Below are 26372 nucleotides of genomic sequence, written 5' to 3'. Positions count from 1 at the left end.
ATGCTACTGACCCTGGAAAGAAGCAAGCCTCTAGCCTCCAAAACTGAGAGACAATAAATCCCTGCTGTGTAGTATTTGTCCTAGCAGCCCTGGCAGTCCAAGACACTCATCTAATCACAGCACAGCTCTTCCAGGTAAGAACTGTCATATTCCTATTTTACCAATGAAGACACTGAGGTCTCATTTCTTGTTTACTCAACAAATATTTCTTGAGGATCTATTTTGTGTCTATTATGTGTTCTAGGTGCTTGGAGACCATCAGTGAATAAAATCAGACAGGAAGAGACATGCAATAAATGAAAAACAAACTAAGTAAATTATAGTATTTTTTAATGTGTAATTGATATATTTTTTAAAAAATCATGAATGGAGGGTGTCGGGACCAGGATTGGCCAATTAGGAGGAAGGAGGTCGGTGAAAACTCCATCAAGAAGGTGTGATTTGAACGAAGACTTGAAGGAGATGAGGACTAGGAGGGAGATGGCCAGGTGCACTGTGAGGCAAGTCACTCAGTGCAAAGCAAGCTGTCAGTGCAGTGGTTTTTATGGAAAGAAAACCTGCTGTGTTTAAAGAATTGAGTAGTGGCCACAGTTGGGGGCACAGGGTGAAAAGGTGGTGTGGGTCATAAAGACAAGGATAGAGAGATTAAAAAGGGTCCAATCATGCAGGGTCTGGTAGGCCTAAGGGAGGACTTTGGTTTTTACCCCAGAGAGGTGGGAGCCATGGAGGGCTGTGGGCAGAGGAGGGACAGTCCATAACTCAGCTGCTTATGTTGCCCTCTTGGTGTCTTCAGCAAGAACAGACCAAAGGTGGAGCTTTGAGAAGGCAAACCTGGAAGCAGGGAGACCCTTTATGGTGGTACTTCAATATCCTGGAAAGAAATGATTAAGAATAAGCAAATGAATGTGTAGATTCAGAATCTAGAATATAGGTTACCAGGGGACAGGGTGCAAATAGAGAATAGGAGGTTAAGACTTAAAATGTACAAAGTTTCTGCCTGGAACAATAGAAATGCTTTGGTAATAAATGGTGGTGACGGTAGAACCACATTGTGACCATAATTAACAGCACTGAAATAGATATCTGAATTGGGAGAAAAGGGGAAAAGTTAGTTCTATATATGGAACTAGAACAAAAGTTTTTTTTTAAATCCATGGAACTGCAAAACACATACTGAACAGCAAGTTTACCATAGACTAGATAATAATACAATTATAAAAATGTTCTTTCATCAATTGTGACAAATGTACAATTGGGGTAGTGTATAGGAGTCCTGTATTTTATGAATGATTGCTCTGTAAACCAACAGACTCTCCAATAAATAAAAATAAATAATCCTGGGAAGAGACAATGGGAATGTTCCAGGTGGCAGCACTGAAGAGGAAGGGAAGTGGTCAGATTCTGGATAGAGTGTGAAGAGTGTCAACAAGATTTGGTGATGGGCTGAATGGATACAGGAAGTGAGAAGAGTGGAGTCAAGAATGATGTCAAGACATTATGTTGGGGGAAATAAGCTACAAATGAAAGGACAAATATTGTAAGGCCACACTAATATAAACTAACTGTAATGAGCAAATGCTGAGAATTTAATTTGAGAGCATAAGTTATCAGGTGATAAACATGGGCAGAGATTGGGCAATCAATGAAGAAGGAGTGCAGAATGTTCAATAAAGCTTATTGTAGAGGTTCCTAGATTGTAAGCTTTTATAGCAGTCACATCTATTCCTGAGTGTTAACTGTTATTTGAGATGTCTATTTGGTACAAAATTTATATTCTCTATAGCACAGTATCTAATTTCACTTATATAGCCATTTTATTAAAACAGCATAATTACATGGAACCTAGAATAAGGAAAGAGATCTTCTTATACTGCATAGGTTAAGGTAATATCCCAATACATTCCAGAGTGTTTGGGCAGAAAATTATATATATATGCAAAGTCCCCTTGAAGGTCTGGGGAAAAATGTGGAAATATAAAACTCCCCCACCTGGGGAATTCCTCATATTCTCACAAGCATTGGGGACTCCCAATTCAATAAGTCAAGTGTTCAAACTTTGGTCTTGCCCTTATGAAACTTATTCCTACAAAGGAGAAGCTAAGCCTACTTATAATTATGCCAAAGAGTCACACCCAGAGAACCTCTTTTGATACTGAGATGTGGCCTCTCTCGCTCTTAGCCAACTCTGCAAATAAACTCACTACCCTCCCCCCTATATGGGACATGTCTCTCAGGGGTGTAAGTCTCCCTGGTAACATGAGACAGGACTCCCAAGGATGGGTTTGGCCCTGGCCTCACAGGATTGAGAAAGCCATCTTGACCAAAAGAGGGAAAGAAATGAACCAAAATAAAATTTCAGTTGCTAAGAGACTTCAGACAGAGTTGAGAGGCCATTCCAGAGGTTATTTGTATGCATTATATAAGATATTCATTTTTAATTTCTAATGTATTAGAAAGCTATAAGGTAATACCTGTATCTGTTGAGCTGTAATCCAGTAGCCTTGATTCTTGATGATGTTTGTGTAACTATGTAGCTTTTATCATAGGAATGTGTGATAGTGAACTCCTGTGACTGTAACTCCCTTTATCTAGTGTATGGGCAGATGAGTAATAAAATAAAAACAAAAGTATATAAATATATATTATAAACATATATATGTGTGTGTGTGTGTGTGTATATATATATATATATATATATTATATATATATACACACAATAGGAGATGAGGATGTTTTGGATGTTTTTTTTTATTTTTTCTTTATTTTGCAGTGATGAAAATATTCTAAAATTGATTGTGGTGGTGAAAACACAATTACATGATGATAATGTGAGCCACTGATTGTATACTTTGGATGGATTATATGGTGTGTGAATATATCTCAATAAAATTGCATTAAAAAAGAATGACCTCAAGGTTACAGGCCGAGCAATAGAAAGAATGAGGTGCAATTCACTGATATAAAAGTTGGAGGATCAGAAGTTCAGGTTTGAATATGTTAAATTTGAATTATCTCTTATACATCTAAGTAAAGACATTTGGTGTGTAATTGGTTATGAGACTAGAATTCACAGGAGGAAGTAGGGTTAGAGATTTAAAATTCGCTAATTTGCTAATAGGTGGCATTTTAATCCATGCAATTGAATAAGATCACATTTGTAGAGAAAAAGTTGTGCCTCAATGGAAAACTATGCATTGTCAAGAAGACATCTCTCTAGGTTATGTGATTCTGATCTATGGGAACTTTTTCACAATTATTTCATTGTAGATAACTGATAGTACAGTAAAATAATCCCATGAAAAAACACTTTTGCCTCCATTTGCACAATCATTTCAAAATTGCATACATAGCCCATATATAAAAATGTGTGTATATATATTCCATATATAAATCTATATAAATAAATTTACATCTAAATGTTAACAACAAAAATGCATAAAACCTCTATATATTTAATAAATGAATATGTAATCTATGAATAGAGAGATAGATACAGAGAGATGGCAGATTATTATATAGATGCACAGATTTAATCGAGAGATGACTGATAATAGATGAGAAAGAAAATAGATGATCAGATAGATAGGCAGATGATAGATAGAGAGACAGACACAGATGATAGGTATGGATATAGATAGATAGACATATATGATAGATAGACATGACAGACATGACAGTTTGATTTCTTGATTGATACATAGGTACATAGATGATAGACATAGATACATGATAGATTAGATAGACAGATTGGATAAATGATAGAAAGATAGATACAGAGTTTGAGTAGATAGATATATCTGATTGATATACAGATTCAGAGACAGATTAGTTAAATAATGATAGATTTGTAAGATATGATAGATGGATTAAATAGATAGTAGATAGAGAAGATGGTAGATAGAAAGATTGATAGATTATGTAGATGATGAATATGGATAGATAGATGATAGATTAGATAGATACAGAGAGAGCATTAGACAGATGATCAACACATAGATACATAGATACATACATACATGAGATAGATGATAGATAAATAGATTTTATAGATGATGATATAAACAGATTATCTAGGTGATAGATAAGATGGATGGATAGATAGATAGATAGATAGATAGATAGATAGATAGATAGATAGATAGGTATGCATAACAGATCTGTTCTCCAGATTAGCATTTAAAGCAGTTATAGCATCTGCATTGTTCTTCTCATTGACTAAGTAGTAAAATAAATTTTTTAATATGTTCTTGTTATTTTATACCTGTATGTGTGTCTGGTTAAGTAACTTATAATAGGCTTCATAGCAATTAAGGGACACAGCTGGGATTCGATCCCAGGCAGTCTGGTTCCCAGGCCGCCACTCCTAATCCCCAGACTTCATTTAGTGGGATAGTCAATGTGGATGCCCTCAGCTCATGGCAAGGCACCTGGGTGAACACGCAGTCTCTCACCATTTTGGAAGTGGAGGGCAGGGATGACAGCAAGACCCCTGAGGTCTGGGACTGAGAGCTGGCCTTGGTCTTCCTGGTGAACCACCTCCTGTATTCTTCTCTCACCTGGAGGCAGAGATATATAACACTGAGACAAATCACTCCCAGATTCAGGAAGTGAGCCCTGCACAGACATGGCCCATGGAATGGTAGGTTAGGGAAGTGGGAGGGTGGAACACACACCTGGTGGTTGAGCAGGCAATGAATGAGGAAGATGAAGGCACCCTGAAGGCTGCTGATGATGGTGGACAGGTGGGTCATGATGCTGGCCGTGGCTCCAATCTGGAAAATGTCCAATACCCAAGGGCAGCCCAAGATAAAGAGCAGGACCAAGGCTTTGAATATCAATAACCTGGGGAAGAAAGTTTGCAAAGGATGAGGTTCTGGGATATGGGGGTTCTCCTGGTGGGCCACCCTCCCAGGAATCATCTGAGGCTGCTCCCAGGTGAGCCATTTCTGGGTGGGGATGAACTCAATGTAGCATTTCCAAAGGGCAGATGCAGGAAGTCATCCTGCAGACATTTTTTTTTTTTTTTGGTCATTAACAAACCCCACAGTTTAAAAATTGCTGGTGGGAATGTAAAACAGTGCAGCCACTGTGGAAGATGATATGGTAATTTCTCAGAGAGCTAAGTATAGATATTTACACACCAATGTTCAAAGCAGCATTATTCACAATTTTCAAAAGACAAAAGCAACCCAATGGCCCCACCAATGAATGGATGAACAAAATATGGTGTATTCATACAATTTGATATTATTCAGTTATAAAAAGGAATGAAGTCCTGATATATGTGACAATATGGATAAATTTTGAAGGCATCACGTTGAGTGCAATAAGCAAGACTAAAAATGACAAATATTGTATTATCTCACTGATTTGAAACAATTACAATAAGCGAATTTATAGAGTCAGAAGAGAATACGGGTTACTAGGGGAGAGTACAGGGATAAGGAAAGAGAAGTTGAGGCTTTAAATGTATAGGGATACTATTTGGAATGATGGAAATGTTTTGGTAATGGATGGTGGTAATTATAGCACAACATTGTGAATGCATTGTGAATATTTCTTAATATGACTAAATTAATAAAAGAGAAAAGTCATATTCCATATATTGTAACAGAATGAATGGTAATGGTAGCACAACATTGTGAATGCAATTAACAGCACAGAGATATACATCTTAATATGACTACATTAATAAAAGGGGAAAGGTCAGATTGCATATATTGTAACAGAATGAAAAATTTTAGAAGAATCCATGGAGCTACATGAATGCAATTATACATGTACAATTTTACATGTATATTTGTACATGATACAATTATAAAAATGTGTTATTATCAACTGTAACCACTGATCCAAACCAATGCAAACTGTTGATGACTGGATGATGTATGAGAATCCTGTATTTTATGCCTGATCATCATGTAAACTCACTTCTATAATAAAAAATATGGGAAAGGTATTGAATAAATATTTCTCCAAAGAACACATACAGATGCCTAAGAATCATATGAGAAGATGATCAACATATTAGTTATCAGGAAAATGCAAATCAATCCACAATGATAATGAAACTGAACATGTACTATAGTTAACAGTAATTATAAAAATGTGCTATCATCAATTGTAACAGTAATACCATATGCACACCATTGCAAGGTATTCCTAAAAGGGTGGTACATGGAATCCTGTATTTATGCCTGATTGTTCCATAAAAACTCCATGTGTCTAATAAAAAATGATATATTAGCTATGAAATTCTCTAGGTATGGATTCTATGGGTAACTTTTAATATAAATTTCTATAGGTTCTAAATTGTTTGAAGTAAACAACACAATGAGATACCACTTCACAACCATGAAGGTGGATATTATTTTTTAAAACAGTAGAAAATAACAGGGCCTGGCAAAGTTGTATATTCTTGATGGGGATAGAAAAGGGTGCACTGTGTGGAAAGCAGTTTGACATTTCCTCAAAAAATTAAGCATTGAACTAACAAATGACCAGGCAATTCCACTTCTAGGTATAGATGCAAAAGAATTGAAAGCAGGGACTCAGACACATACTTGTACACCAATGTTCATTGCAGAATTAGTCACAGTCTCCAAAAAGGTGAAAACAATTCAAGTGTCCATCAACAGATGAATGGATTAAAAATTGTGGTATCACATAAAATGAATGTTATTCAGCTGCAAAAAACATGAAGTTCTTATACATGCTGCAAGAGGGATGAAAATTGATGTGTTATGCTAAATGAACCAAACCAGAAAAGGAAGGACAAATGTACAATCCGACTTATATGAAATATGCAGAATAAGCAAATTCATAGAGACAGAAAGTAGATTAGTGTTTACCAGGGGCCAGGAGGAAGGTGGAAGGAATAGGGAATGTTTGCTTAATAAGTACAGAAATTCTGTTTGAGGTTTGAAAAAGTTTTGGTAATGGATGATGGGAATGACAGCACAATATTGCAAATGTTATTAATGCCATGGAATCATATACTTCAAAATGGTTGAAATAGAAAAGTTAATATTATACATTCGTTACCATAATAAAATTTTTAAAAGTGAAAGAAACCTGCACATATTAAGAAGTAATCTCTGTTCCCCCAGTGAAACAACAAATATGTCCAACAACTGATGAACAGATCAACAAAATGTGGTCTATTCATGCAATGGAATATCATTCACACAAAATAAGAATGAAATACTGATACAAGATACAGTGTGGATGAGTACTAATAACATTATACTAAGAGAAAGAAGCCAGACACATTGTGTGTGTTTCCATTAATATGAAATGTCCACAATGGGCAAATTGTAAAGTGTGATGAGAATGACAATTTGCTGTAGTGGGTAAGGTACAGACCACTGAATTCAAACCCTGACCAAATAATTCACAGTCTTTGTGAGTCACCTCCCTGTGTCTCAGATTCTTCCTTTGATATAGGGACAATGAAATATCTAGGCCATCAATTAGTTCTACAGTTTAGATGATGCAATGAAAAGACCCTTAGTGCTTTAAACTGTCTGACATAAAATAAGAATTATTATTAGTTGTTATTAGGCATAAGTATTGATACACAACATGTGGATAAAGCAAAATACAGAATAATATGTACAGCATCCTATAATTTATACACAGAAGGGGAATTTAAAGGCATAGAATATTCTGTCAGGAAGCATAATTCAAGTGACAATGTTTGCTTCAGATGAGGGAGACCTGGGAAATTGCTTATGAAACTAATATAATTAGATAGCTACGTCACCTATTAAAGTGCTTCAACAAAAATAAGGAACAAACTCAGCACAGGCATGCGGCAGAAAAACAAGCACTCTCACACAATTCTGATGGCCACTTAAATAGGAGCTAATTATCTGGAAAATAATGTGCACTATATATTAACAACATTACAGTTCATCTGCCCTTTGATTCAGGCAATTTCATGATTCATAACTAAATAGCCACAGATGTAGAAGAATATCTATCTACAAGAGTAATAAAGGCAGTAATGTTTATAATAGCAAAAAAAATACAAACAAATATCCATGAAAAAGGGGTAATTTAAATGAATTGTGCTACATCATTATACTGAGATATCATGCCAAAAATGATATTGTAGAAGAATTTCTGATTAATGACATCATATCTATTAAAAGAAACAAATAGGTAAGAAAATAAAATATTATGACTCCTATTTTTGTAAATATGTACCTATATGTATGCACAGGAAAAGAGTATGAGAACTATAATATATGCAGCACTCACTATTCTTAGGCACTGAGCTAAATGCTTCATAAGCCTCATAAAGTGAGCATATCAGTATTATCAACTGAGTATCAGAGAAGTTAGGTAACTTGCCTAAGGTCACACAGCAAATAAATGGGAGTGCTGAGGTTTGAGCCCCAGTCTTGTTCCAGTCCTAGACACCATACTATTCTAAAGGGACTTTTATCACCCTTCTGCTTTGGGCACAGGACCCAGAATTCCACAAAACTTTCTGGAAGAGAGAAGACAGACTGTAAGAGGTAGGAAAGGAAGAGGGACTGCACCTGGTGTCTTTGAGCATTGAGACTTCGGCATTGACACTGGAAAGTTTCTTCCTCAGGATCCACAAGGTCCAAATGAGGAGGATACAGTTGACCTACAAAGTCAAGCAGAAGGGATGTCCCCAGGAAGTCAGGATCAAGACCAGTGTTCAGGACATGGACTATGACCTTCAGTAAAGGGCAAGGTCATTCTCTTTAAGGCCCTATGTCAGCATCTCAGACTGGACACACAGAGCCCCAGGACAGTTTCTCAACCTGGGCACTATTGGTATTTTGGGATGGACCATTCTTGGCAGTGGGGACCATTCTGTGCATTGTAAGAAGCTTAGCAGCTTCACTGGTACTACACAATAGATGCCAAGAGCACACTCAGTTCTGACAACAAAATGTGTCATCAGACAATGACAAGTGCCTCCTGGGATTTTGGTGGGGTGGACAGAATCTCCTGATGGAGATCTGCTGCCCTAGGTAATGCAATTATTTTTTTCCAAATTAGTAATACTTTCAGGGGAGTCAAACATCTCTGAAGATTTGGGGATGGACAGGATAAAATATTATTATTTCCATTATTACACATATACTGGCTCAAATGTTTAGTCAAAAATTTTGCTAAGTGTTTCACATGCATGGTTTGAACCCCATAACTACCATCCACTTGAGGAGAACTGAGAGGGGAGAAATTTGTGTCATTCAGGAGCAGGAAATTCACTGGTATGACCAGAGCACTGGGCTTAGGGAAAAGAGCAGGAAAGGAAACTGGGGAAGCTGTCAGGGCCATGTGGTGAAAGACCTTGAGCACTAGGCTAAGGGAGGTGGGCTCCATTGGAAGAACAATGGAAAAACCACAGATGAGTTTCATACTGAGGAATATGGAGTTCAGTTTTGGATTTTAGGAAAATTAGTCTGAAAATCTCTCTCACTATGAAACACCAAAAATGCTTGGTGAAATTCAAGAGATATCCTCTTAAATTTATAGCTGAGCTAGTAAGAAAGTAAAGGAAATCCTCAGAGGCCACAAATGAGTAATTATGAAACTGGAGTCATAATTACTCTGTAGCTTCCCTAGGGGTAATTTCTGAAACCAGATATCTAAAGTCTGGAAATATAATGGTCATTAACTGGGACAAGAGGATGAATCCTTGACTCCACACAAAATAGGAAGACCACCAAATAAAGGTAGGACCACACCATCAATGAAAGCGTAAATGATAAAATAATCCTGGCAAAGAGAAAGAAGAAAGAAACTTTTCTGTCTAGGATTTGGATCCTAGTAAAGGCAAAAGAGAAAAGAAAATAAGAGAGGGGAGGGAAGGAGAGAGAATGCAAGGGGTAAGAGAACAGGAAAAGAGAAGGGAAAGGAAGAGGACAGAAGAGGAGCAGAGCAGAGAATAGAGGAGAGAAGGAAAGGGAATTAAGTGAAGAAAAGAAGAACAGAAAGAAGAGGAAGAGAAGAGAAAGGTAAGAAGAGAAGAGAGAAGAAGAGTAAAGAAGTAAAGCACAGCTCTGTTCTTCCAAGAGTTAGGCATTCAAATTGACACTACCTTCATAGTTGGGGATGCCCTGAGATGAGATGAGAAATTCATCTAAAGCTGTTTGAGGTTGATAGTGTCTCCAAGCAATGTCATAGAAGTAAGAGCAAATGCCTCTGGAGGAATATACCCTCAAGCATCCCCAAGATTCAGACACATTGAACGTAACCTCACAACTCAAAATTACAAATGACACAGAAGCAAACATGAGTGAGTCAGGATATCAACATCTAGCAGGACTGTTTTGTCTGTATTTGAAGCAAGGAAATGGTGGCCAATAGCCCCAGGCTTCCCCTTGTCTCCTTCCTACCATTTTCATCTCTCACTCCTCCCCTCTCAATGGCTCTTTTTCTCCTTCTGCCTTTTCTCTCTTTTAACATCTGTACTTAGGAGAGACTGGTATATCAATCATACTGAAGTACAAAGGACAGATAAGATTGTGTTCCTCCCAGGGGCATTTGCATTTTGGCATGGATAAGTCACAGGCTAAATAAACTACACTAATTTGGAAATCTCAAGAATCATAGATCAGAATGGAGAACTTTTGAGGAGAACTAGTGACTGTCTGGGTCCTTCTCCTGGGTCCTCCTCCAGAATACACTTCAACAAGCAATTTTCTTACCAATATGATTGTGGTAACAGGCCCCAGGAAACTCCAGATGAATACAGTCTCCATATCAAGCCAGCAACTATGGAGAAAAACAGGGGAAGTCATCATGTGCCACAAAGTCAAGACTCTACACTTACTCAGACCCCAACAGAGGCACTGAAGCAGGAGAATATTGGGAGGTGAGACTCCAATGAAAATTCCTATGATAGAGCAGTTCCAGGTTTGGTTTCCTTTGGAGAAGACTGAATCTTCTTTCAGACCTCCTTCCTGGGCAAATGCACCTGAAACCTTCTTCTAGTATCCTAGGTCCAGCTCCTCCTCAGCTCAGAGGCTTTGTAATCCCTTTTCCCTCTCTCCAGATCTCTACTGATAACCCTTGCCAGTCAAACAGTTCAAATGTCACCTGCTCTGAGGAGCTACTCCTGACTGTCCCTAGCTAAAGTATCTGACTCCCACCCCTTCATACTGCTTCTTAAAATATCACCTGTTGTTATCATAAGTTATATTATTCAGTTGTTTTACTTGTAAATTGCCTATCTGCCCCTTCTGAATTATGACCTGAGTGAGAATTTGGGCCACAGTTCTCTGGTCCATCTCTGAATGCCCTCAGCCACCACCATTGGCATGGACCAGATATTCTATACTTGTTTGTAAAAACACAGAGACAGAGGGGGGAGGAAGAAATGAGGGAATGAAGGAGTGAAGAAAGAAAGAAAAAAGGATGAGAGACAAAAGAAACAGAATTAAGTATTAAATTGCCTTAATTGTCTGTTTTCTGTTTTCACCACCCAGCAACTAAACTTCCATGTTCAGTAACAGTAATCCAACATTTCCTTTGTAGAAGTATGTCTTCCTACCAATAAGAGAAGGAAAAGAATCAAGCTGGGCCAAACAGGCATTCTCTTCATGGAATGTTAGACTTGAGTAGTAGAGTGATAAAAGGGCAGAAAATGTTTGCATCATGGAGAATATGTTGTCCATACAATTATAGGATTTACACCCTCAGTAAAGGTGGAAAGCTTACATCTCTCCCTAATGGTAGCAAACTAAAGCCCTGGAGCATTAATTCTCTTTAGGAGAAGCTCTCAACCAATGCCTGATGGGATTCATTTCGGGGGAAAATACCAGAACTCCACTTAATTGAGTTCGGATAAAGAGTTGCATGTTCTATGCTCTCTCCCTGATGCCAAACTTAGCAATAACCGTAACCTTCACCCTAGTTCATACCATAACCCTACCTTAAATAATGCAGCTCCCTCATCACATGGGTGCATTAACTGAGATGCATGTTCTATGGCCCCCTATCCCTAATCCTAACCCTAACTTTAGTTTTAATGCTAACCCTAACCCACCTCTTACTCTAAACTTAAACCTACCCCTAACTAATTCTAACACTATCCCTAAACATAATCCACTCTTCGTGTTAACCTTAACCCTAATACAGTCTCCCAGAGGTTCCCAATTGCCAAATGCAGTCTTCTGCTCATGAGCACAGCCCATACTGAATCCTTCTCTGTCTGCTTCACTTCTCCACAACCCTTGACTGCTTCCTGGGATCACCTGAAATCCTTGTCAGTGCTATTTCTTTCTCCAAATCCCATACCCCAGCCCAACTTTCCCTTCCCTTCAGTCCAGTCAGTCTGTGCTATAACCTGCTTGAATTCTCCTAGGAACAAGCTTTGCCCTCACCTGTGTTATCACCCCACTCCTTGTTCCCTGGATACATTTCAGTACATCTCGGAAGGCCCATTCAATTTCTACCTCCTCATGGAAGCCTTCCTCAAATTTTCCAGCTCCCAATACTGTGATCCTTCTCTGATCTATGCCAGGACTTATCCTGCTCACAGCAGCAGACTTCATCATGGTGGCCTTGCATAGACACCCCATGTCCAGGCAAGACAGTCAGATCTGCACTCAGATCCCTGCTGTGACACTTGCTAATTTGGTGAACCCCAGCAAGTTTTGCCACTCCATGAAACTTCAATTTCCTCTCTCAGTAAGTTTTACTACTCCATGAAACCTCAATTTCTTCTTTTATAAGTGGAGACCCTAATTCTTAACCCATAAACCCATGAATCTTGGTAGAGAATTATCAGAGAGAATATAATACGCAAAACTTACAGGATTTGCATTGATGAGTGCTCACTGAACATGAATTTCTTTACCTGCTTGTCTCATGACCTCACCTGAAGTACAAACCAACATCTTTCAGGGAGGAACCTGGGTTCTCAATCCCCCAAACACAGTCCAACTAAGTGCCTATAGCACAGGGGTAAGCAGCAGGACCCCAAAACTGGAGAGACCCACATTCAAGACTCTTTCAGCCCCTTTCTCACTGCGTATTGTGGAAAACTGTTTTCACTAGCCAAAGCCTCAGCTTCTTCACCTGTAAGCTGGGATATATCATACTATTTAATGATGTAACATAATGTTACAGTCTAGACCTTGCCACATAAAATCTATTCTGTCACTTACATTAGTTTTTCCTCCAAATTGACTCACTTCTTAGTTTACACAATAGAGTCACAGCTCTGAAATCATGAGTCTGGTAGGCTGGTAATATTTTTAATGCCCTGCAAACTAAATTCAAAAACCTTTTCAAAGGTTAGTGTTCACCAATGTACTATTAAAAATCATCTCCTATGGAATGATGTGATACATACACCCTTCTTTAGAATGGGCAAAGGCTATAATGATGGTTGAAAATAATGATTATTTTGTTTATACTATATATTGCTTACACACTATGTTCCAGACTGTTCTAAATGCTTTCCAGATAATAATTTATTTAATTCTCATTGCAATGCAATGATGTAGGCATTGTTATTAGCCCCATATTATAGATGAGAAGGAGGTACATAGAGGTTAAATAACTTGCACAGTAAAAGATGGTGGAGCCAGGACTGAAATCCAAGCAGATTGAATCCAACTCAATGGTTTTAAAATTGTACAATCAAGTCTCCTGCATACAGCAGTGTCATTGGCCTGTACTACAATATAAGTAGCGTACTCTGGATTTGTGTCATGCACAACTTGTGCTACTCTACATGGCACCCCTGAAGCCAACAACAAATCAAATGAGAGCTCAAACAATGATAGCCACATCTTCTTCCATGATTGTTCTCCTTTTTATTTATGTTTTTGTCATCATAAACCCTGGCAGAAGGGTCTTCAGGGAGAGGGACATCACTCACTGATTATGCATCCCAAAGCCCTGTGGATGTATACTGGCAGAGACAACCACCACCATCACTGGGAGTCCATAGCCAAAAGCACACAGCTGCACCATTTTGATGTGAGAGTTGAAGTAATTCACCACTTTCAGGCCCCTGGCCATTAGTAAGAGCACAGCAGCTTCCGCCAGCATCCAGAAGAAGCAGGCAAGGAACAGATAATGAAGAAAGCCTGCGATAATGGCACAGCCCAACTGCAAAAGAGGAAACATGCACACTCAGGATTCCCCATGCAGAGAGCACACTTGTAGGGAGGAGGGCAGAGAATGACTTCCTTCATTGGAGTTCCTCAAACTTGTCCATTTTCTCCTCCCACAAATATTTAGAGATACATAGTGCATCTTAACAGGAAGTGATACCACCCCATTGGTAGGCTGTCCAACCACTCTGGGTTTCCTGGGACTAAGGTTTCCCACCATGCATGGCTTTCAGTGCTACAACTGAAAATGTTTGGGAAAACTGGCTCTTTGATCACCCTATCTGAAGAGATGTTTGGAAATATGGTGATTAGGAAACTACTCCCCATGGGTTGGCTGTCTGTTTTTGTAAATACAGTTTTATTGGCACACAGCCCCACCTTTGTATGAATAACCTGTGGCTGATTTTGCTCTGCAACAGCAGAAAGAGTAGTTGAGGCATATGGAAATGATATACACAAAGGCAAATATATTTATTATCTAACATTTTACAGAAAAAATTTTCCAACCACTGATCAAACAGATGAGGGGCATTCCCATCATTTAGTTCTAAAGGGTTCAAGGAAGATAAAGATCCCACAGGGAGAGGGTCAGTTTTACATAAACAACCATCATTCTACCCAAAATATGAAAAGCTTTCCTTTTTGGAAACACTGGGCATCTACTGTGTGTCAAACATGGTGATAGGGAGTGAACTGCCCAAAGTTGTTGCTCATGTGGGGCTCACAGTCCACTGGTGGATGTGAAAATGCAAGTCAAACTACAAATAATCAATGATTAATAATCAAATAAGTGCTGGGGGATAAAACAAATTAAACTGTTAGGTAGCAGTAGGATTTCTCAACTGTAACAGTATTACATTTGGGGACAGACATTTCTTTGTGGTGGGGGCTGATCTATATACTATAGGATGTTTATGAGCAGCATCCTTGGTCTCTACCCACTATATTGCAGTAGCAACCCCTTATCCATCAGTTGTTATTCCCAGTGTCTCCAGGGGAACTGAATCACCACAGCTGAGAACCACTGGATTAGAGAAAACCAATAAGGGGGACCACATTATATTAAATGATCATAAAAGTGAGTTTAGACTGATATCTATCACAAAAATAAGTCAACCAGAGGAGGAGTTCAGGGAAAAGTGTTGCTGGCAGAGGGCACAGCAACTGCGAAGGTCTTGAGGTCAAGGTAAGCACAGAGGGCATTGGTTAAGGATGAGCGAGGCAGATGTGGAGATGATGGGGCAGGAAACAAGAAAGGGGCAGAGCCTGGGGTGTATGAGACCTGGTCGTTGGTCTTGTCTACTCCAATGATGAAGAGAATCTTGCCCAGGAAGAGGCACACACACAGGTGCAGGTGGAGGTCAGTGTTGCAGTTGCGAAGGTGACGACACAGCAGGAACGTGATGATGGCCAACGCCAGGCACACCAGGGAGATGATTAAGCCCACGTGGCTAATTAGGTACAAGGTGTACTCCATCTGTCAGCAAGGAGATCCACAGTTAGCCTCAGAGATGGCTCAACATCCCCCAGGCAGTAAAAACAATGACATAGCACCCTGGCTTAGGCAGAAAGGGCTGAAGACCTTTTTTTCCCTCTGATACTCAGAATCAAGAAGATGTTGTCCATTGTCATCCCTTGCCGTCCATTGACATCCAGCACCACCCATTCCCACCCCTGTCCTGTGTCCCTACTCATGTATTGCAGGGGCAGCACATCTTCAAGCTACATTTTCCAGAATCCCTTAGGGCTAAGGATGGGTCCAGGAGGTAGATTACATAATACAAGGAGATGTATCCATGACATTTTGGAAGGCAGATGGGTGGAAGATAGCAGGGAGACAGATAAACTTTCCTGCAGCAGTTCTGGTAACCAGGTAGGGCCACTAGTCAGGAGTTAGCTGTGGCTGGACTGCTCCTTCCAACTGTCCAGTTGCCAATTTCACGGACATGGGACAACATAGAAGAAATTTCTGATCTCCAAATCACAGCTATAGTGGGGTGACCTTGAAGCCAAAATCCAAAGGGCTGTCCACTGACTTCAAATCATCCACGTTTTTCAATGATTTTTGTGAGCAAGTGATTCCCTGTGATAAATCCCTTCCTGCTTGAAATACTCTGAGTGGTTTCTGTTTCCTGCACTGAACCTCAAGTGATATGCAGATATGTAGAGATTCATCCATTTCTGGGAAGAGAACAGGACAAGCTGAGATCTTCTCCCATGTCATTGCTCGTAACTGATTTTTAAAATTTTTTTAGTGCTTTCTGCATGTTAAATACATGCCAGGCCTCATCTCATGGGTTGCCCTCTAAGATACTGTGGTGTAGTAGTTAAGAGAATAAATGCAATTCTGCCAGTTTCTAGCTGTGTGAGCTTTGGAAAGACACTTAACTGCTCTGTGCCTCAGTTTCCTCATCTGTTGAAAGGGAATTATCATACTAGCTCTCTGAAGGGTTGTTTGAGGAGGACTAAATGAAACACCTAAAGTACTTAAAGTACACCAGAAACATATTATACACTATTTAAGTGTTACTTATCATTTTCTATTATTGCCATTTTTGAAATGAGATAATTTAACTAAGCTCAGGGAGGCTGAGTGACTTCCAAAAGTCACACAGCTATGAAGTGATAGAAATAGGACTAGAAATTAGTCAAATCATACCCTGGAATTGGTATTCTAAAAGCCTATGCCATAATATCCTCCAAATAGCATTTAGTGCAACCCTAGCAGGAAATTGAACACTGGGTCTGGTGGGATAGGTCAGGATTCTCACCCCAACACTGATGAGGATGGTTTTCCTCTCTTCCAAATCTGCCATGTCACCAAAGTGCAATTCCCGTTTCATCTGCTTCCCAATCTCCCCCAGCTCTCACCCCAAACACTTGAATTTCTATAGCACTACCTCTTGCTCTGTTTGTTTGTTTTAGTGGAAGGAGCATGATATTTGGACCCACAATGATTTCAAATACCACCTCCAATACACATGACTAGGTAGGGTGCTGAGCCTCAATTTCCTATTCTGCAAGATAGGTTTTAAAAAACTAAATTTGCAGGAGACTGATAAGGATTACAGCTAATGGAAACTAAAGTGCTCAACACACAGGTGTTGCTCAGTAAACAGGATTTGTGATTGATATTGTGCCCAGCCTGTTTAGGGCCATTATTTCTCATTTTATATGAGTTTTAGGATTCTCAAGCAGACCATGAATTCCCCAAGGGCAGAGGTATGGCAGACATCCCTTTGGTCCCCCTGACTCCCTCCTACTACATCCAGCACTGAAATGTGTATATGCAGACATTCAGTAAATATTTTTTCCCACTAGATTTGGGGCCAGAGACTCATGGAGCCATAGCACAGCCCAGCAGTACTGACCGTGAGCTCCGAAGAAGCCATGATGATGACCACGGTTTGCCAAATGCTTACAGCTGCAGACAGTGTGGGTCTTGGAAGCTTTGAGGATCACGCAGCCTGAGGATGTCCTCCCTCCTTCCCTCCACATCGGTGTACCAGGAAACACAGATGGGGCTCTCAAACTTCTGCTTTGGCTGAAATATCAGGATACTGGTCACCTGAGAATCCTCCTCAAACAGATTCAATGTGACCAACTTCAAGAGCCATTTGAGGCAAGAAGATGAGGGTTATGCTCTGTAGGGAATGGAGAAAAAATGCTGATATTTCAATTGGCAGTGATGTCCAATCTAATATGGCAGCCACACCTGGCTGCTAGAGGAAAATTTCTTTCACTAATTCCACAGTGAGTCCTCCCATATGGACATTAATTTATTTACTCATTCACTCAGCATGTTTTGATTAAGTACCTACCCATGTTTGATCTACACTGTCCATGGGAAACAGGCAAATAGAACAAACATTGTCCCTGCTTCCAACAATATCATAGTACAGGGGGAAGAGAAACACATGAAAAACAAATAAGTAGGGAAATACTGCTAGTAACAGTTATAAAATAACATTGCTCTTTAATAATGTGCAACAGAAGTTAAACAGATATGCTAGCGTGCAGTGGGGGAGCAGGGAAGCCACAAGAAAAAGTGATGTTTCAGATATTCAAGACGTACAGGAATTATCCATATGAATATTTTTGAGTGAATGTACTGGGTGAGTGTCAGGTATTCTGAACAGAAGGAACAGCATGTACAAGTATACTGAGCCAGGAATGGAAACGATGCATTTCCAGAACTGAAATAAGGCCAGGATGGCTTGAATGCAGTAAGAGTCAGAGAGAAGGAGACAGATACAGATAGATATAGATATAGATATAGATATAGATATAGATATAGATATAGGTAGATATAGATACAGGTATAGATAGAGATAGAGATAGAGAGATAGGGAGGGAGAGAGAGAGATCACAAGACATAGAGAAGAGTAAGAAATAAGAGATGAGGCTGTACATGGTGTTGGCTTAGAATCAAGTGTGTAAATTGGATGGGGATCTCAACAGAACTTTCTATCAAGTTAATTATAAATAATTATCTTAATTTATCAAAAAAGGTTTTTGGAATAAAATCAGAGGTAAGAATATGATAAATTTAAGAGAAATATCTGTAAGTGGTTGGGTATATTGGGGAGTATTATTGGGAAGAGAAATATTGTATCATTTCTCATTACTCCAAATAGCAAATTTAGGTTCAAGGAAACAGAGGAAAGACGCTTGGATTTCTTATCTATCTCTCCACCCAGCATTGTCATATCTAAGGTAAATATACCACAAATAAACATTCTACATCCACATTACTTAATCTACTCTACAAAGCTCCCATTGCTGAATGGAAGAATATCACATAGAAATAGTGAAGCTCTAGAGGTGGTTTTGAGAATGAGATTGACCTTCTAGAAATGTGGAAGCTTCCAGCCTTGGTGGATCCCCATACAAAATGGGAGTTAAGCCTACTAGGCAGGTGAGATCCCAGTGGAACATCAGGGACTAGGTAGAAACCTCATCACAAACCTGGATATTCTCCAGAGTGTAGATAACTGGATCTGAGAAGTTGTCTTTCTTCACCCCAGTCAGGATGCCTCTGACAATGCGAGAATTCATCTTCAGCTGCCTTTTGCATTTGGTCAAGGGGGCCTGGGGGTCTTGGAAGAAGCTCTCATCTAAAACAGACTCCATGCCCTCAAGGGAGACAAAAGCCACCCCGGTAGTCTCTGCAAATTCCCCCAAATGAAAACAAATGGGAAATATTTGCTAAGTGGTAAGTATAGATGACCTAACACACACACGTGCACACACACACACACACACACACACACACACTCACAGATTCCTCAAAATCTAGCTTAACCATGTGTTACTTATTGCACCCTGGGCTTTTTCACTAAAACATCAATCACTGTGTTAATTATATCTATCCGGGGCCAGCAATGGCCCCCTGCCTACTTCTATAAATAAAGTTTTATTGTCACGCAACCACACCTATTCATTCATGTATTGTCTATGAATGCTTTCTCCCTTGGAATGCCTTCATTCCACAATGACAGAATTGAGTAGTTGCAGCAGACTTAGTAAGGTCTGCAAAACCTAAATATTTGCCACCTGGACTTTTACAGAGAAAGTTTGCTAAACTTGATAGAGCTCAGTTTTGTCTAACAGAAGTATAATATGATCCAAATAAGTAATTTAAAATTTTCTAGTTGCCACATTTTTTAAAGTAAAAAGAAACAGGTAATATTAATTTTAATATATATACCAAATATAGCCAAAATAATATCATTTCAGCATGTAATCAACATAAAAAGTTTTAATGACATATTTTAAAACCAATTTTGTGTACTAAGTTTTTGAAATCCAGTGTGTATTTTGCATTTACAGCACATCTCAACCACATTTCAAGAAGTCAGTAGCCATGTGTGGCCAGTGACTATCATATTGAACTACAGGGGTGTAAATACTCCAGTGTCATGAGATTATTTATTTAATGTCTGACTTCGCTATCAGATGGAAAACTCCTTGAGGTCATGGCCATTTCTGCCTCGACCATCATTTGTTCCCCACCATCTCACATAGATCTTGGTACCTAGGAGGTTATCACTAAATATGTGCTCACTGAATGTACCACAACCATTCTCCTGTATCCTTGGGAGTGGGTCTGTACCTGAGGATCCAGACTCCTCTACTGTGGAACATCCAATTGTCATCATGTCCCCTTTGGCTTTCAAATTAAAGGACATATTCTCTTCAATGCATTCTTCTTTGATAACTTTGCTTTCAATATCTAAAAGGAAAATGGAGAATTTGCAAAAGGTTCACACACAGTGAATCCTGAGTTTGGCTTCTATCCATCAAAGGTGCATATCCATAGTTGTAAAAAAGAGAAGAACAGAAAGGCAAATTCACCATGGGACACCTCTTGAACCTTCTGAGGGATGATAGGGGGATGACAGCACCAATGGGAAATGCAGTTGGAGCTTTGAGACTGAGCTCTCACATCTTAGGGAGGGAAACTGCATCACAGAAATATGGGTTTGAAGTCAACCGTGGTAGAGGAAGTCAGGATAGTGATATTCTGACCACTACAAATTTAGACAAGTTTTCAAAGTCATAAAAATAAAAAGAACAGGGCAAACTCAGCATGTTAGATGGAGCTCAGGTTCTGAAGTCACATGGAGCTAACGATCCCAACTCTCCCATTCACCAACTGTGTAACTGTGAGCAATGACTTAACCTCTCTTAGTATCTGATTTTTTACCTGTAATATAGCAATAATTGCATATCCAATCCCATTGGCTCTTCATGGGAAAAAATAGATCATATAAAAATAGACAGTTTTTAAAAATATATGCCATATGATATCTTGGTTATTCTCAAAAGTCTTCAATGCCCCCACCCTATCTTACTCCAAATAAAATCGAAATTCTATACACTTATCTACAAAGTCCTTTCCTACTGTTCTCATTGTCCCCTACTTCACCTCAGCCAAGCGAACACTTCATTGTTCCTTGAAATCACCATGTGTTCATACCCCTACTTTTTCCCAGATATTTACATGCCCCCTTCTTTCAGGTGTCTACCCACAACTACCTTATCAATGAGAATTCTCCTGAATACCCTTTATTAAATAGCAACCTTCCCACACACACATTCCTCACCTTGTCTAAGCCCCTTAGTCTGCTCCTTATTCTCAACATCATCTGTTATACCAGATGTCTGTTTGATTTTTGTCTGAGTAACCTCAGGAAAAGATAAGACATTTAAGGGCAATTTTGTTCATTACTGGTGGAAGTTCAGCAAATATTGTACTTTCAACTCTTAGGTTTCTAGACTCTGTTAGAATAGATTGATGCAACTGGTATTACAACAAGGAATAGGGTGTCACTAGAAAAGTCCTACAGTACCAAGTATCACCAAGTGGTCACTGATTAAGGTCATTGAGGATTTTAAGGCTATAACTATATCAGTCAGGACAGCATCAGTCATGCAGCAGTAACAAACAGCCCCCAAATCTCAAACTCTTAATGATATCTATTTCTCATTAATGCTTTGTGTCCATCATAAGCCATCTTGGGGCTTTGCTCTCTATTGTCCTCACTATGAGACCAACAAAGAGAACACCCATGATCTGGAGGATTGTAAGTTACTACAGCTCAGGGACAGGAAGCTCTAGAACTCTCCACTCATAATTGATTGGCCTGAAAATCACAAGATCCCATCTAACTCCAAAGCATCCAGGAAGTACAGTCCTACCATGGGCCCAAAAGGGAGAGCTGTTTGACATGCCCCAAACACTCAATAAATGGGAGATGTTAACATGATTAGACTTGCATTGTTGTGAGTTCAGGGTTTTGAAAGAGTTGGGAAAATGTGTGGGTGGGAAAGCCATGGAGAACCACAATGCCAAGGACACTCCTCAGAAGCAGCACCCAGGCATGACTTTGACATGAAGTATATGACTTACCTAAAAATTCAGTCTGAATAGTCTGACTGGCATTTGCTGATGGATTCAGAAATGCTGCCAACGTGGTACTCTCCACACTCTCCAGCAAGACTGTGGCCAGGGTGGATGTCTCTTCCTTTGTGAATTTGGACCAAGTGGGTATTGTGCAAGCACAGTTCCAAAGATCTCAACCGTTTTCTGCAAAATAAAAGTTTCCTTTTCCTCTCTTTCCTCTCTTTCTCTCTCTCATCAATGAAATAGCAAGTGTTCTCTCTCTTATCAGTAAAGTGTGTATTGTGAGTCGACACTAGTAGAGAATTAAAAACTACATGCAGGGGACCAATGGAGATGTAACTTAATGTAGCCTTTATGAAGTGCAATAAATCAGCAGCTATAAGAGTGTAAATTGCATGCACTTCAACCCAGCAATATCTACCATACAGAAATAAATCCTTCCAGAAAAATATTTAATTATGAAAGATACTGTCCAAAATATTTGTTTCAGTATGGTTTGTGATAGCAAAAAGTGAGAAAGCTCACTAAATGTCCAGCAGATTACAAAATAAGTTAGGAAGAAACCAAATCAGGAAGAGTGTTGCAGAAAATACTTGGAAACCGCATATCCTATAAAGATTTGCTATCCAGAATGGACAATGAAATCTACAACTCAATAATAAAATACAAAGAAGTCAATTAAAATATGGGCAAAAGACTTGAAAAGTCATTTCTCCAATGAGGATATACAAATGGCTGAAAAGCACAAGAAAACATGCCCAACATCACCAGAAGTTAGGGGATTGAAAATTAAACCCCAGTGAGATATCATCACACCCACAGAATGGCAACTATTAAAAAAAACAGACTGTTTCAAGTGTTGGAGGGGGTGTGAATAAACAGGAATAATCATTCCTTAGTGAAGACAGTTTGTCAGTTCCTCAGGAAGCTATGTTTAGAAATATCATATGACATGGAATCCAACTATTAATTATACCCGGAAAACTTTAAAGCAAGAACTGGAACTGACATTTGCTCACTGGTGTTCATAGCAGCATTACTCACAACTGCCAAAAGATGGAAGCAATCCCAGTGCCCATCAATTGATCAATGGATAACAAATGTGGTTTGTACATACAATGAAATATATTCAGTTGTAAAAAGGAATGAAATCCTGACTTCTGGGAAGATGGTGGGGCAGATGTGTGGAGAAGGCTTCTCCATGAAAGAAAGAGAAGGGCTGAAGGATGCTGGGTCCATGGTTTTTGGGTGGGACTGGCTATAGAGGGAACCCTAAGTGTGGGTGGGGGCATGGAATACATAAAAGATAATTAAGGAGAGAGAATTGAGAAGACATAAAGGACACCAAGAAGACGTTATAAGAGCATAAAAAAAAAGAATTGAAAGAGCAAATAAAAAGATATGGAGTCAGTTTGGCCAGGATGGAATCCTGGGGTTGGCAGTGGACAAACTGCCACAAGGCAAGGGAGTGAGCAGCTTCTATCCACTCCATGCACCCACATGGCAGTTAACTGGGCGTTGATCACCCAGTCTTTGTCTGGGAGCTCCTCTGAGGGAACCAGGAGGTGGCATTTACTCTCCCCTCATGAAGTCTGGGGTGTGCACAGGCAAGAAGCAGGAATAGGAGAGGGCACCACATGGAGGCATCAGGAGCCCATCCACACTCCAGAGGTCATGAGTGCACAGAAGTCAGGGAGTGGGACAATTTTCTCTGTAGGGTGGCCTTGAGCAGGCCCTGCCAAGCTGCACAGGACCCATACACAGTCACAGGGCAGGCAGTTCCCCAGTGCACATGGAGAACTGGTGCAATAGGTTCCCCACCAAGTCTGGACCATCGAGCACATAGCAGAAGTTCACAGAAGACCAGCATGAGAGTAAAAGGTGGCTCAAAATTTGCACCTGCTGGTAGCACAGGGAAATGGCACTCCAGCAACCTTTAGCTCTGCCAATTATATATAACACACACCACATACTCAAACAATCCAGCATTTCCCAAAATAACCTTATCAAGGCAAGCAAATGCCTCAAAGCCAACAGAAAATCATAAAGCATTGAAGAACCTAGAATATATGGACAAGCCAAGCACAATTAAGAGCCAGAATAGGCACAAATATGGAACAATTAAAAGAAGTCCCCACAAATCTCCAAAAAATTTCAACAAATGGTTAAAGACATAAAGGACACCAAGAAGACTCTATAAGAGAATAAAAAGAATTTGAAAGAGCAAATAAAAAATAACAGATATTATGGAATTTATTTCCATAATATTTACAGATACAATTGGTCAAATTAAAAATTAAAGAATATCAAATTAAAAATATACTAGAGACACACAACAGCAGTCTTGAAAATGCAGAAGAGGGGGATAGGAACAAATGGTCAGAAATTAAAAAAAATTTGAAATGGATCCCAGAGAAATGACAGAAACATGAAGTGCACAAATGGAATCATTGGTGTCCAGCAGAAAGAGAGTAAAAGGCTAGGAAGAGTGTTCCAAGACAGAGTTGTGGGTATGAGATGATATCTTGCTCAAAGGACCCAATGAACGCCAGTTAGAATAAATCCAAATAAAACCACCCCGATGGCCTTGATCAGTGGAGCCATAAATGAGCTGGCTCAAGGAGAGGAAACTGAATGCAGCTGTGAGTGACGTTTTGAAGAGGAGCAAGCTTGCTAGAGAGGAACGTCCTGGGAGAAAGCCATTTTTAAACTAGAACTTTGGAGCAGAAGCCAGCCACATGCCTTCCCAGCTAACAGAGGTTTTCCGGATGCCATTGGCCATCCTCCAGTGAAGGTACCTGATTCCTGATGTGTTACCTTGGACACTTTATGGCCTTAAGACTGTAACTGTGTAGCCAAATAAACCCCCTTTTTATAAAAGCCAATCCATCTCTGGTGTTTTGCATTCTGCAGCATTAGAAAACTAGAACAGGGGGTAAGGGGTATGGGATGTTTTGGGTGTTCTTTTTTATTTTTATTTTTATTGTTTTTTTTTTATTTTGGGGGGGATTACTGAAAATGTTCAAAAATTGATAGTGGTGATGAATGAGAAAGAGGTGTAGGAGAAGTCTAAATCAGGGTATAATCCAGGTGATGATTTCTTTATGAGGATTAGCATTCTGGGTCTAGCTGCCAGAAATCCTTGGTCTTTGGCTCCTCTGCCACATGGGAAACCATATGGAAGCTTCTCCTGGCCTCTCCATTCTCTTCCATGCTCCATTGACCTTCAGTTTTTTTCCCCTTGGATTTCTCTTTGTATGAATTTAACTCCATTTATAAATGACTTCAGTAATAGGATTAAGACCCATCTTGATCAAGTTTTGCCATATCTTAAATGAAGTAGCTTTATCAAAATGTCGTACTTACGGGTTCACATCCACAGGAATGGATTAAGATTAAAACATGTTTCACTGGGATACATACCTCCAAAACAGCTCAAATGGGTAGCGGCCATCCATGGCCAACTATAAACAATGAAAAAGAAATTACTGTTCCACTTTTTATATAAGTCCAAAATAAATGAATAGAGCTTTACAAAACAAGCTTGTACACAAATATTCATAGAAGCATTACTCATAATAGCCAAAAGTGGAAACAGCCTAAATGCCCATCAACTTATGAATTGATAAGCAAAATGTGGCCCATCCATGTAATGCCATAAAAAGGAATGATGTACTGATTCATGCTACCATGTGGATGAGCCTTGTATTCACTCTACTGAGTGGAAGTAGCCACACAATAAAGGCCACATGGTGCATGATCCCATTCATGGGAGATGCCCAGAGCAGGCAGAACCACAGAGACAGAAAGCAGGTGATTCATTGTCAGGGACTGGGAGAGGGCGATGGGCAGTGTTCTGGCTTGCTGAAGCTGCCATTATGCAAAATATCACAATGGATTAGCTTTTATAAAGGGGATTTATTTGATTATAAATTTACAGTTCTAAGGCCATAGCAGTGTCCAAACCAAGGCATTAACAAGAGGATACCTTCACTGAAGAAAAACTGACGGTGTCTAGAACACCTCTGTCAGCTGGGAAGACATGTGGCTTGTTACTGATGGCCCCAGGTTGTGTTTCAGCTCCTCTCACCTCCTGTGCATCCTTATCTTAGCATCTTAAACTGTCCTTCTGTCTGTGTCTTCAAGCATCTCCAAACATCAGCTTTCAGTTGCTGTTGCCAACCTCTCTCAGCTGCTCTTGGGTTGTTTTGCCCTCTGCTCTCTGTGTGAGCACTCTTTAAAGGATTTCAGTGATTCATTCCCACCCTGAATAGGCAGGTTCCACACCTCCATGGAAATATTCAATTGGAGGCTTCAACCTAATCAACAGACTAATCAATCTGCCC

The 26372-nt window shown here is 39.5% G+C and overlaps 1 protein-coding gene across 1 annotated transcript; it reads right to left on the bottom strand.

The window, feature by feature from the left end:
• Positions 1-340: 340 nt before the first annotated feature.
• LOC119525559 (adhesion G protein-coupled receptor E1-like) lies at positions 341-25480 on the bottom strand. Its single transcript, XM_037824329.1, is given in 14 exon segments — positions 341-871; positions 4452-4556; positions 4674-4842; positions 8550-8641; positions 10698-10764; positions 13880-14112; positions 15400-15594; positions 17489-17521; positions 17523-17606; positions 17608-17661; positions 19086-19285; positions 20233-20352; positions 22033-22197; positions 25450-25480. Coding segments are annotated over 14 exon segments (1569 nt in total). The 3' UTR covers positions 341-850.
• Between the last annotated feature and the right edge of the window lie 892 nt (positions 25481-26372).

This window comes from Choloepus didactylus (assembly GCF_015220235.1).
Source record: "Choloepus didactylus isolate mChoDid1 chromosome 25 unlocalized genomic scaffold, mChoDid1.pri SUPER_25_unloc2, whole genome shotgun sequence".
Classification (NCBI taxonomy): domain Eukaryota; kingdom Metazoa; phylum Chordata; class Mammalia; order Pilosa; family Megalonychidae; genus Choloepus; species Choloepus didactylus.
Note: the sequence above shows the minus strand (reverse complement) of the source record. Positions and strands in the feature narration are given on the sequence as shown.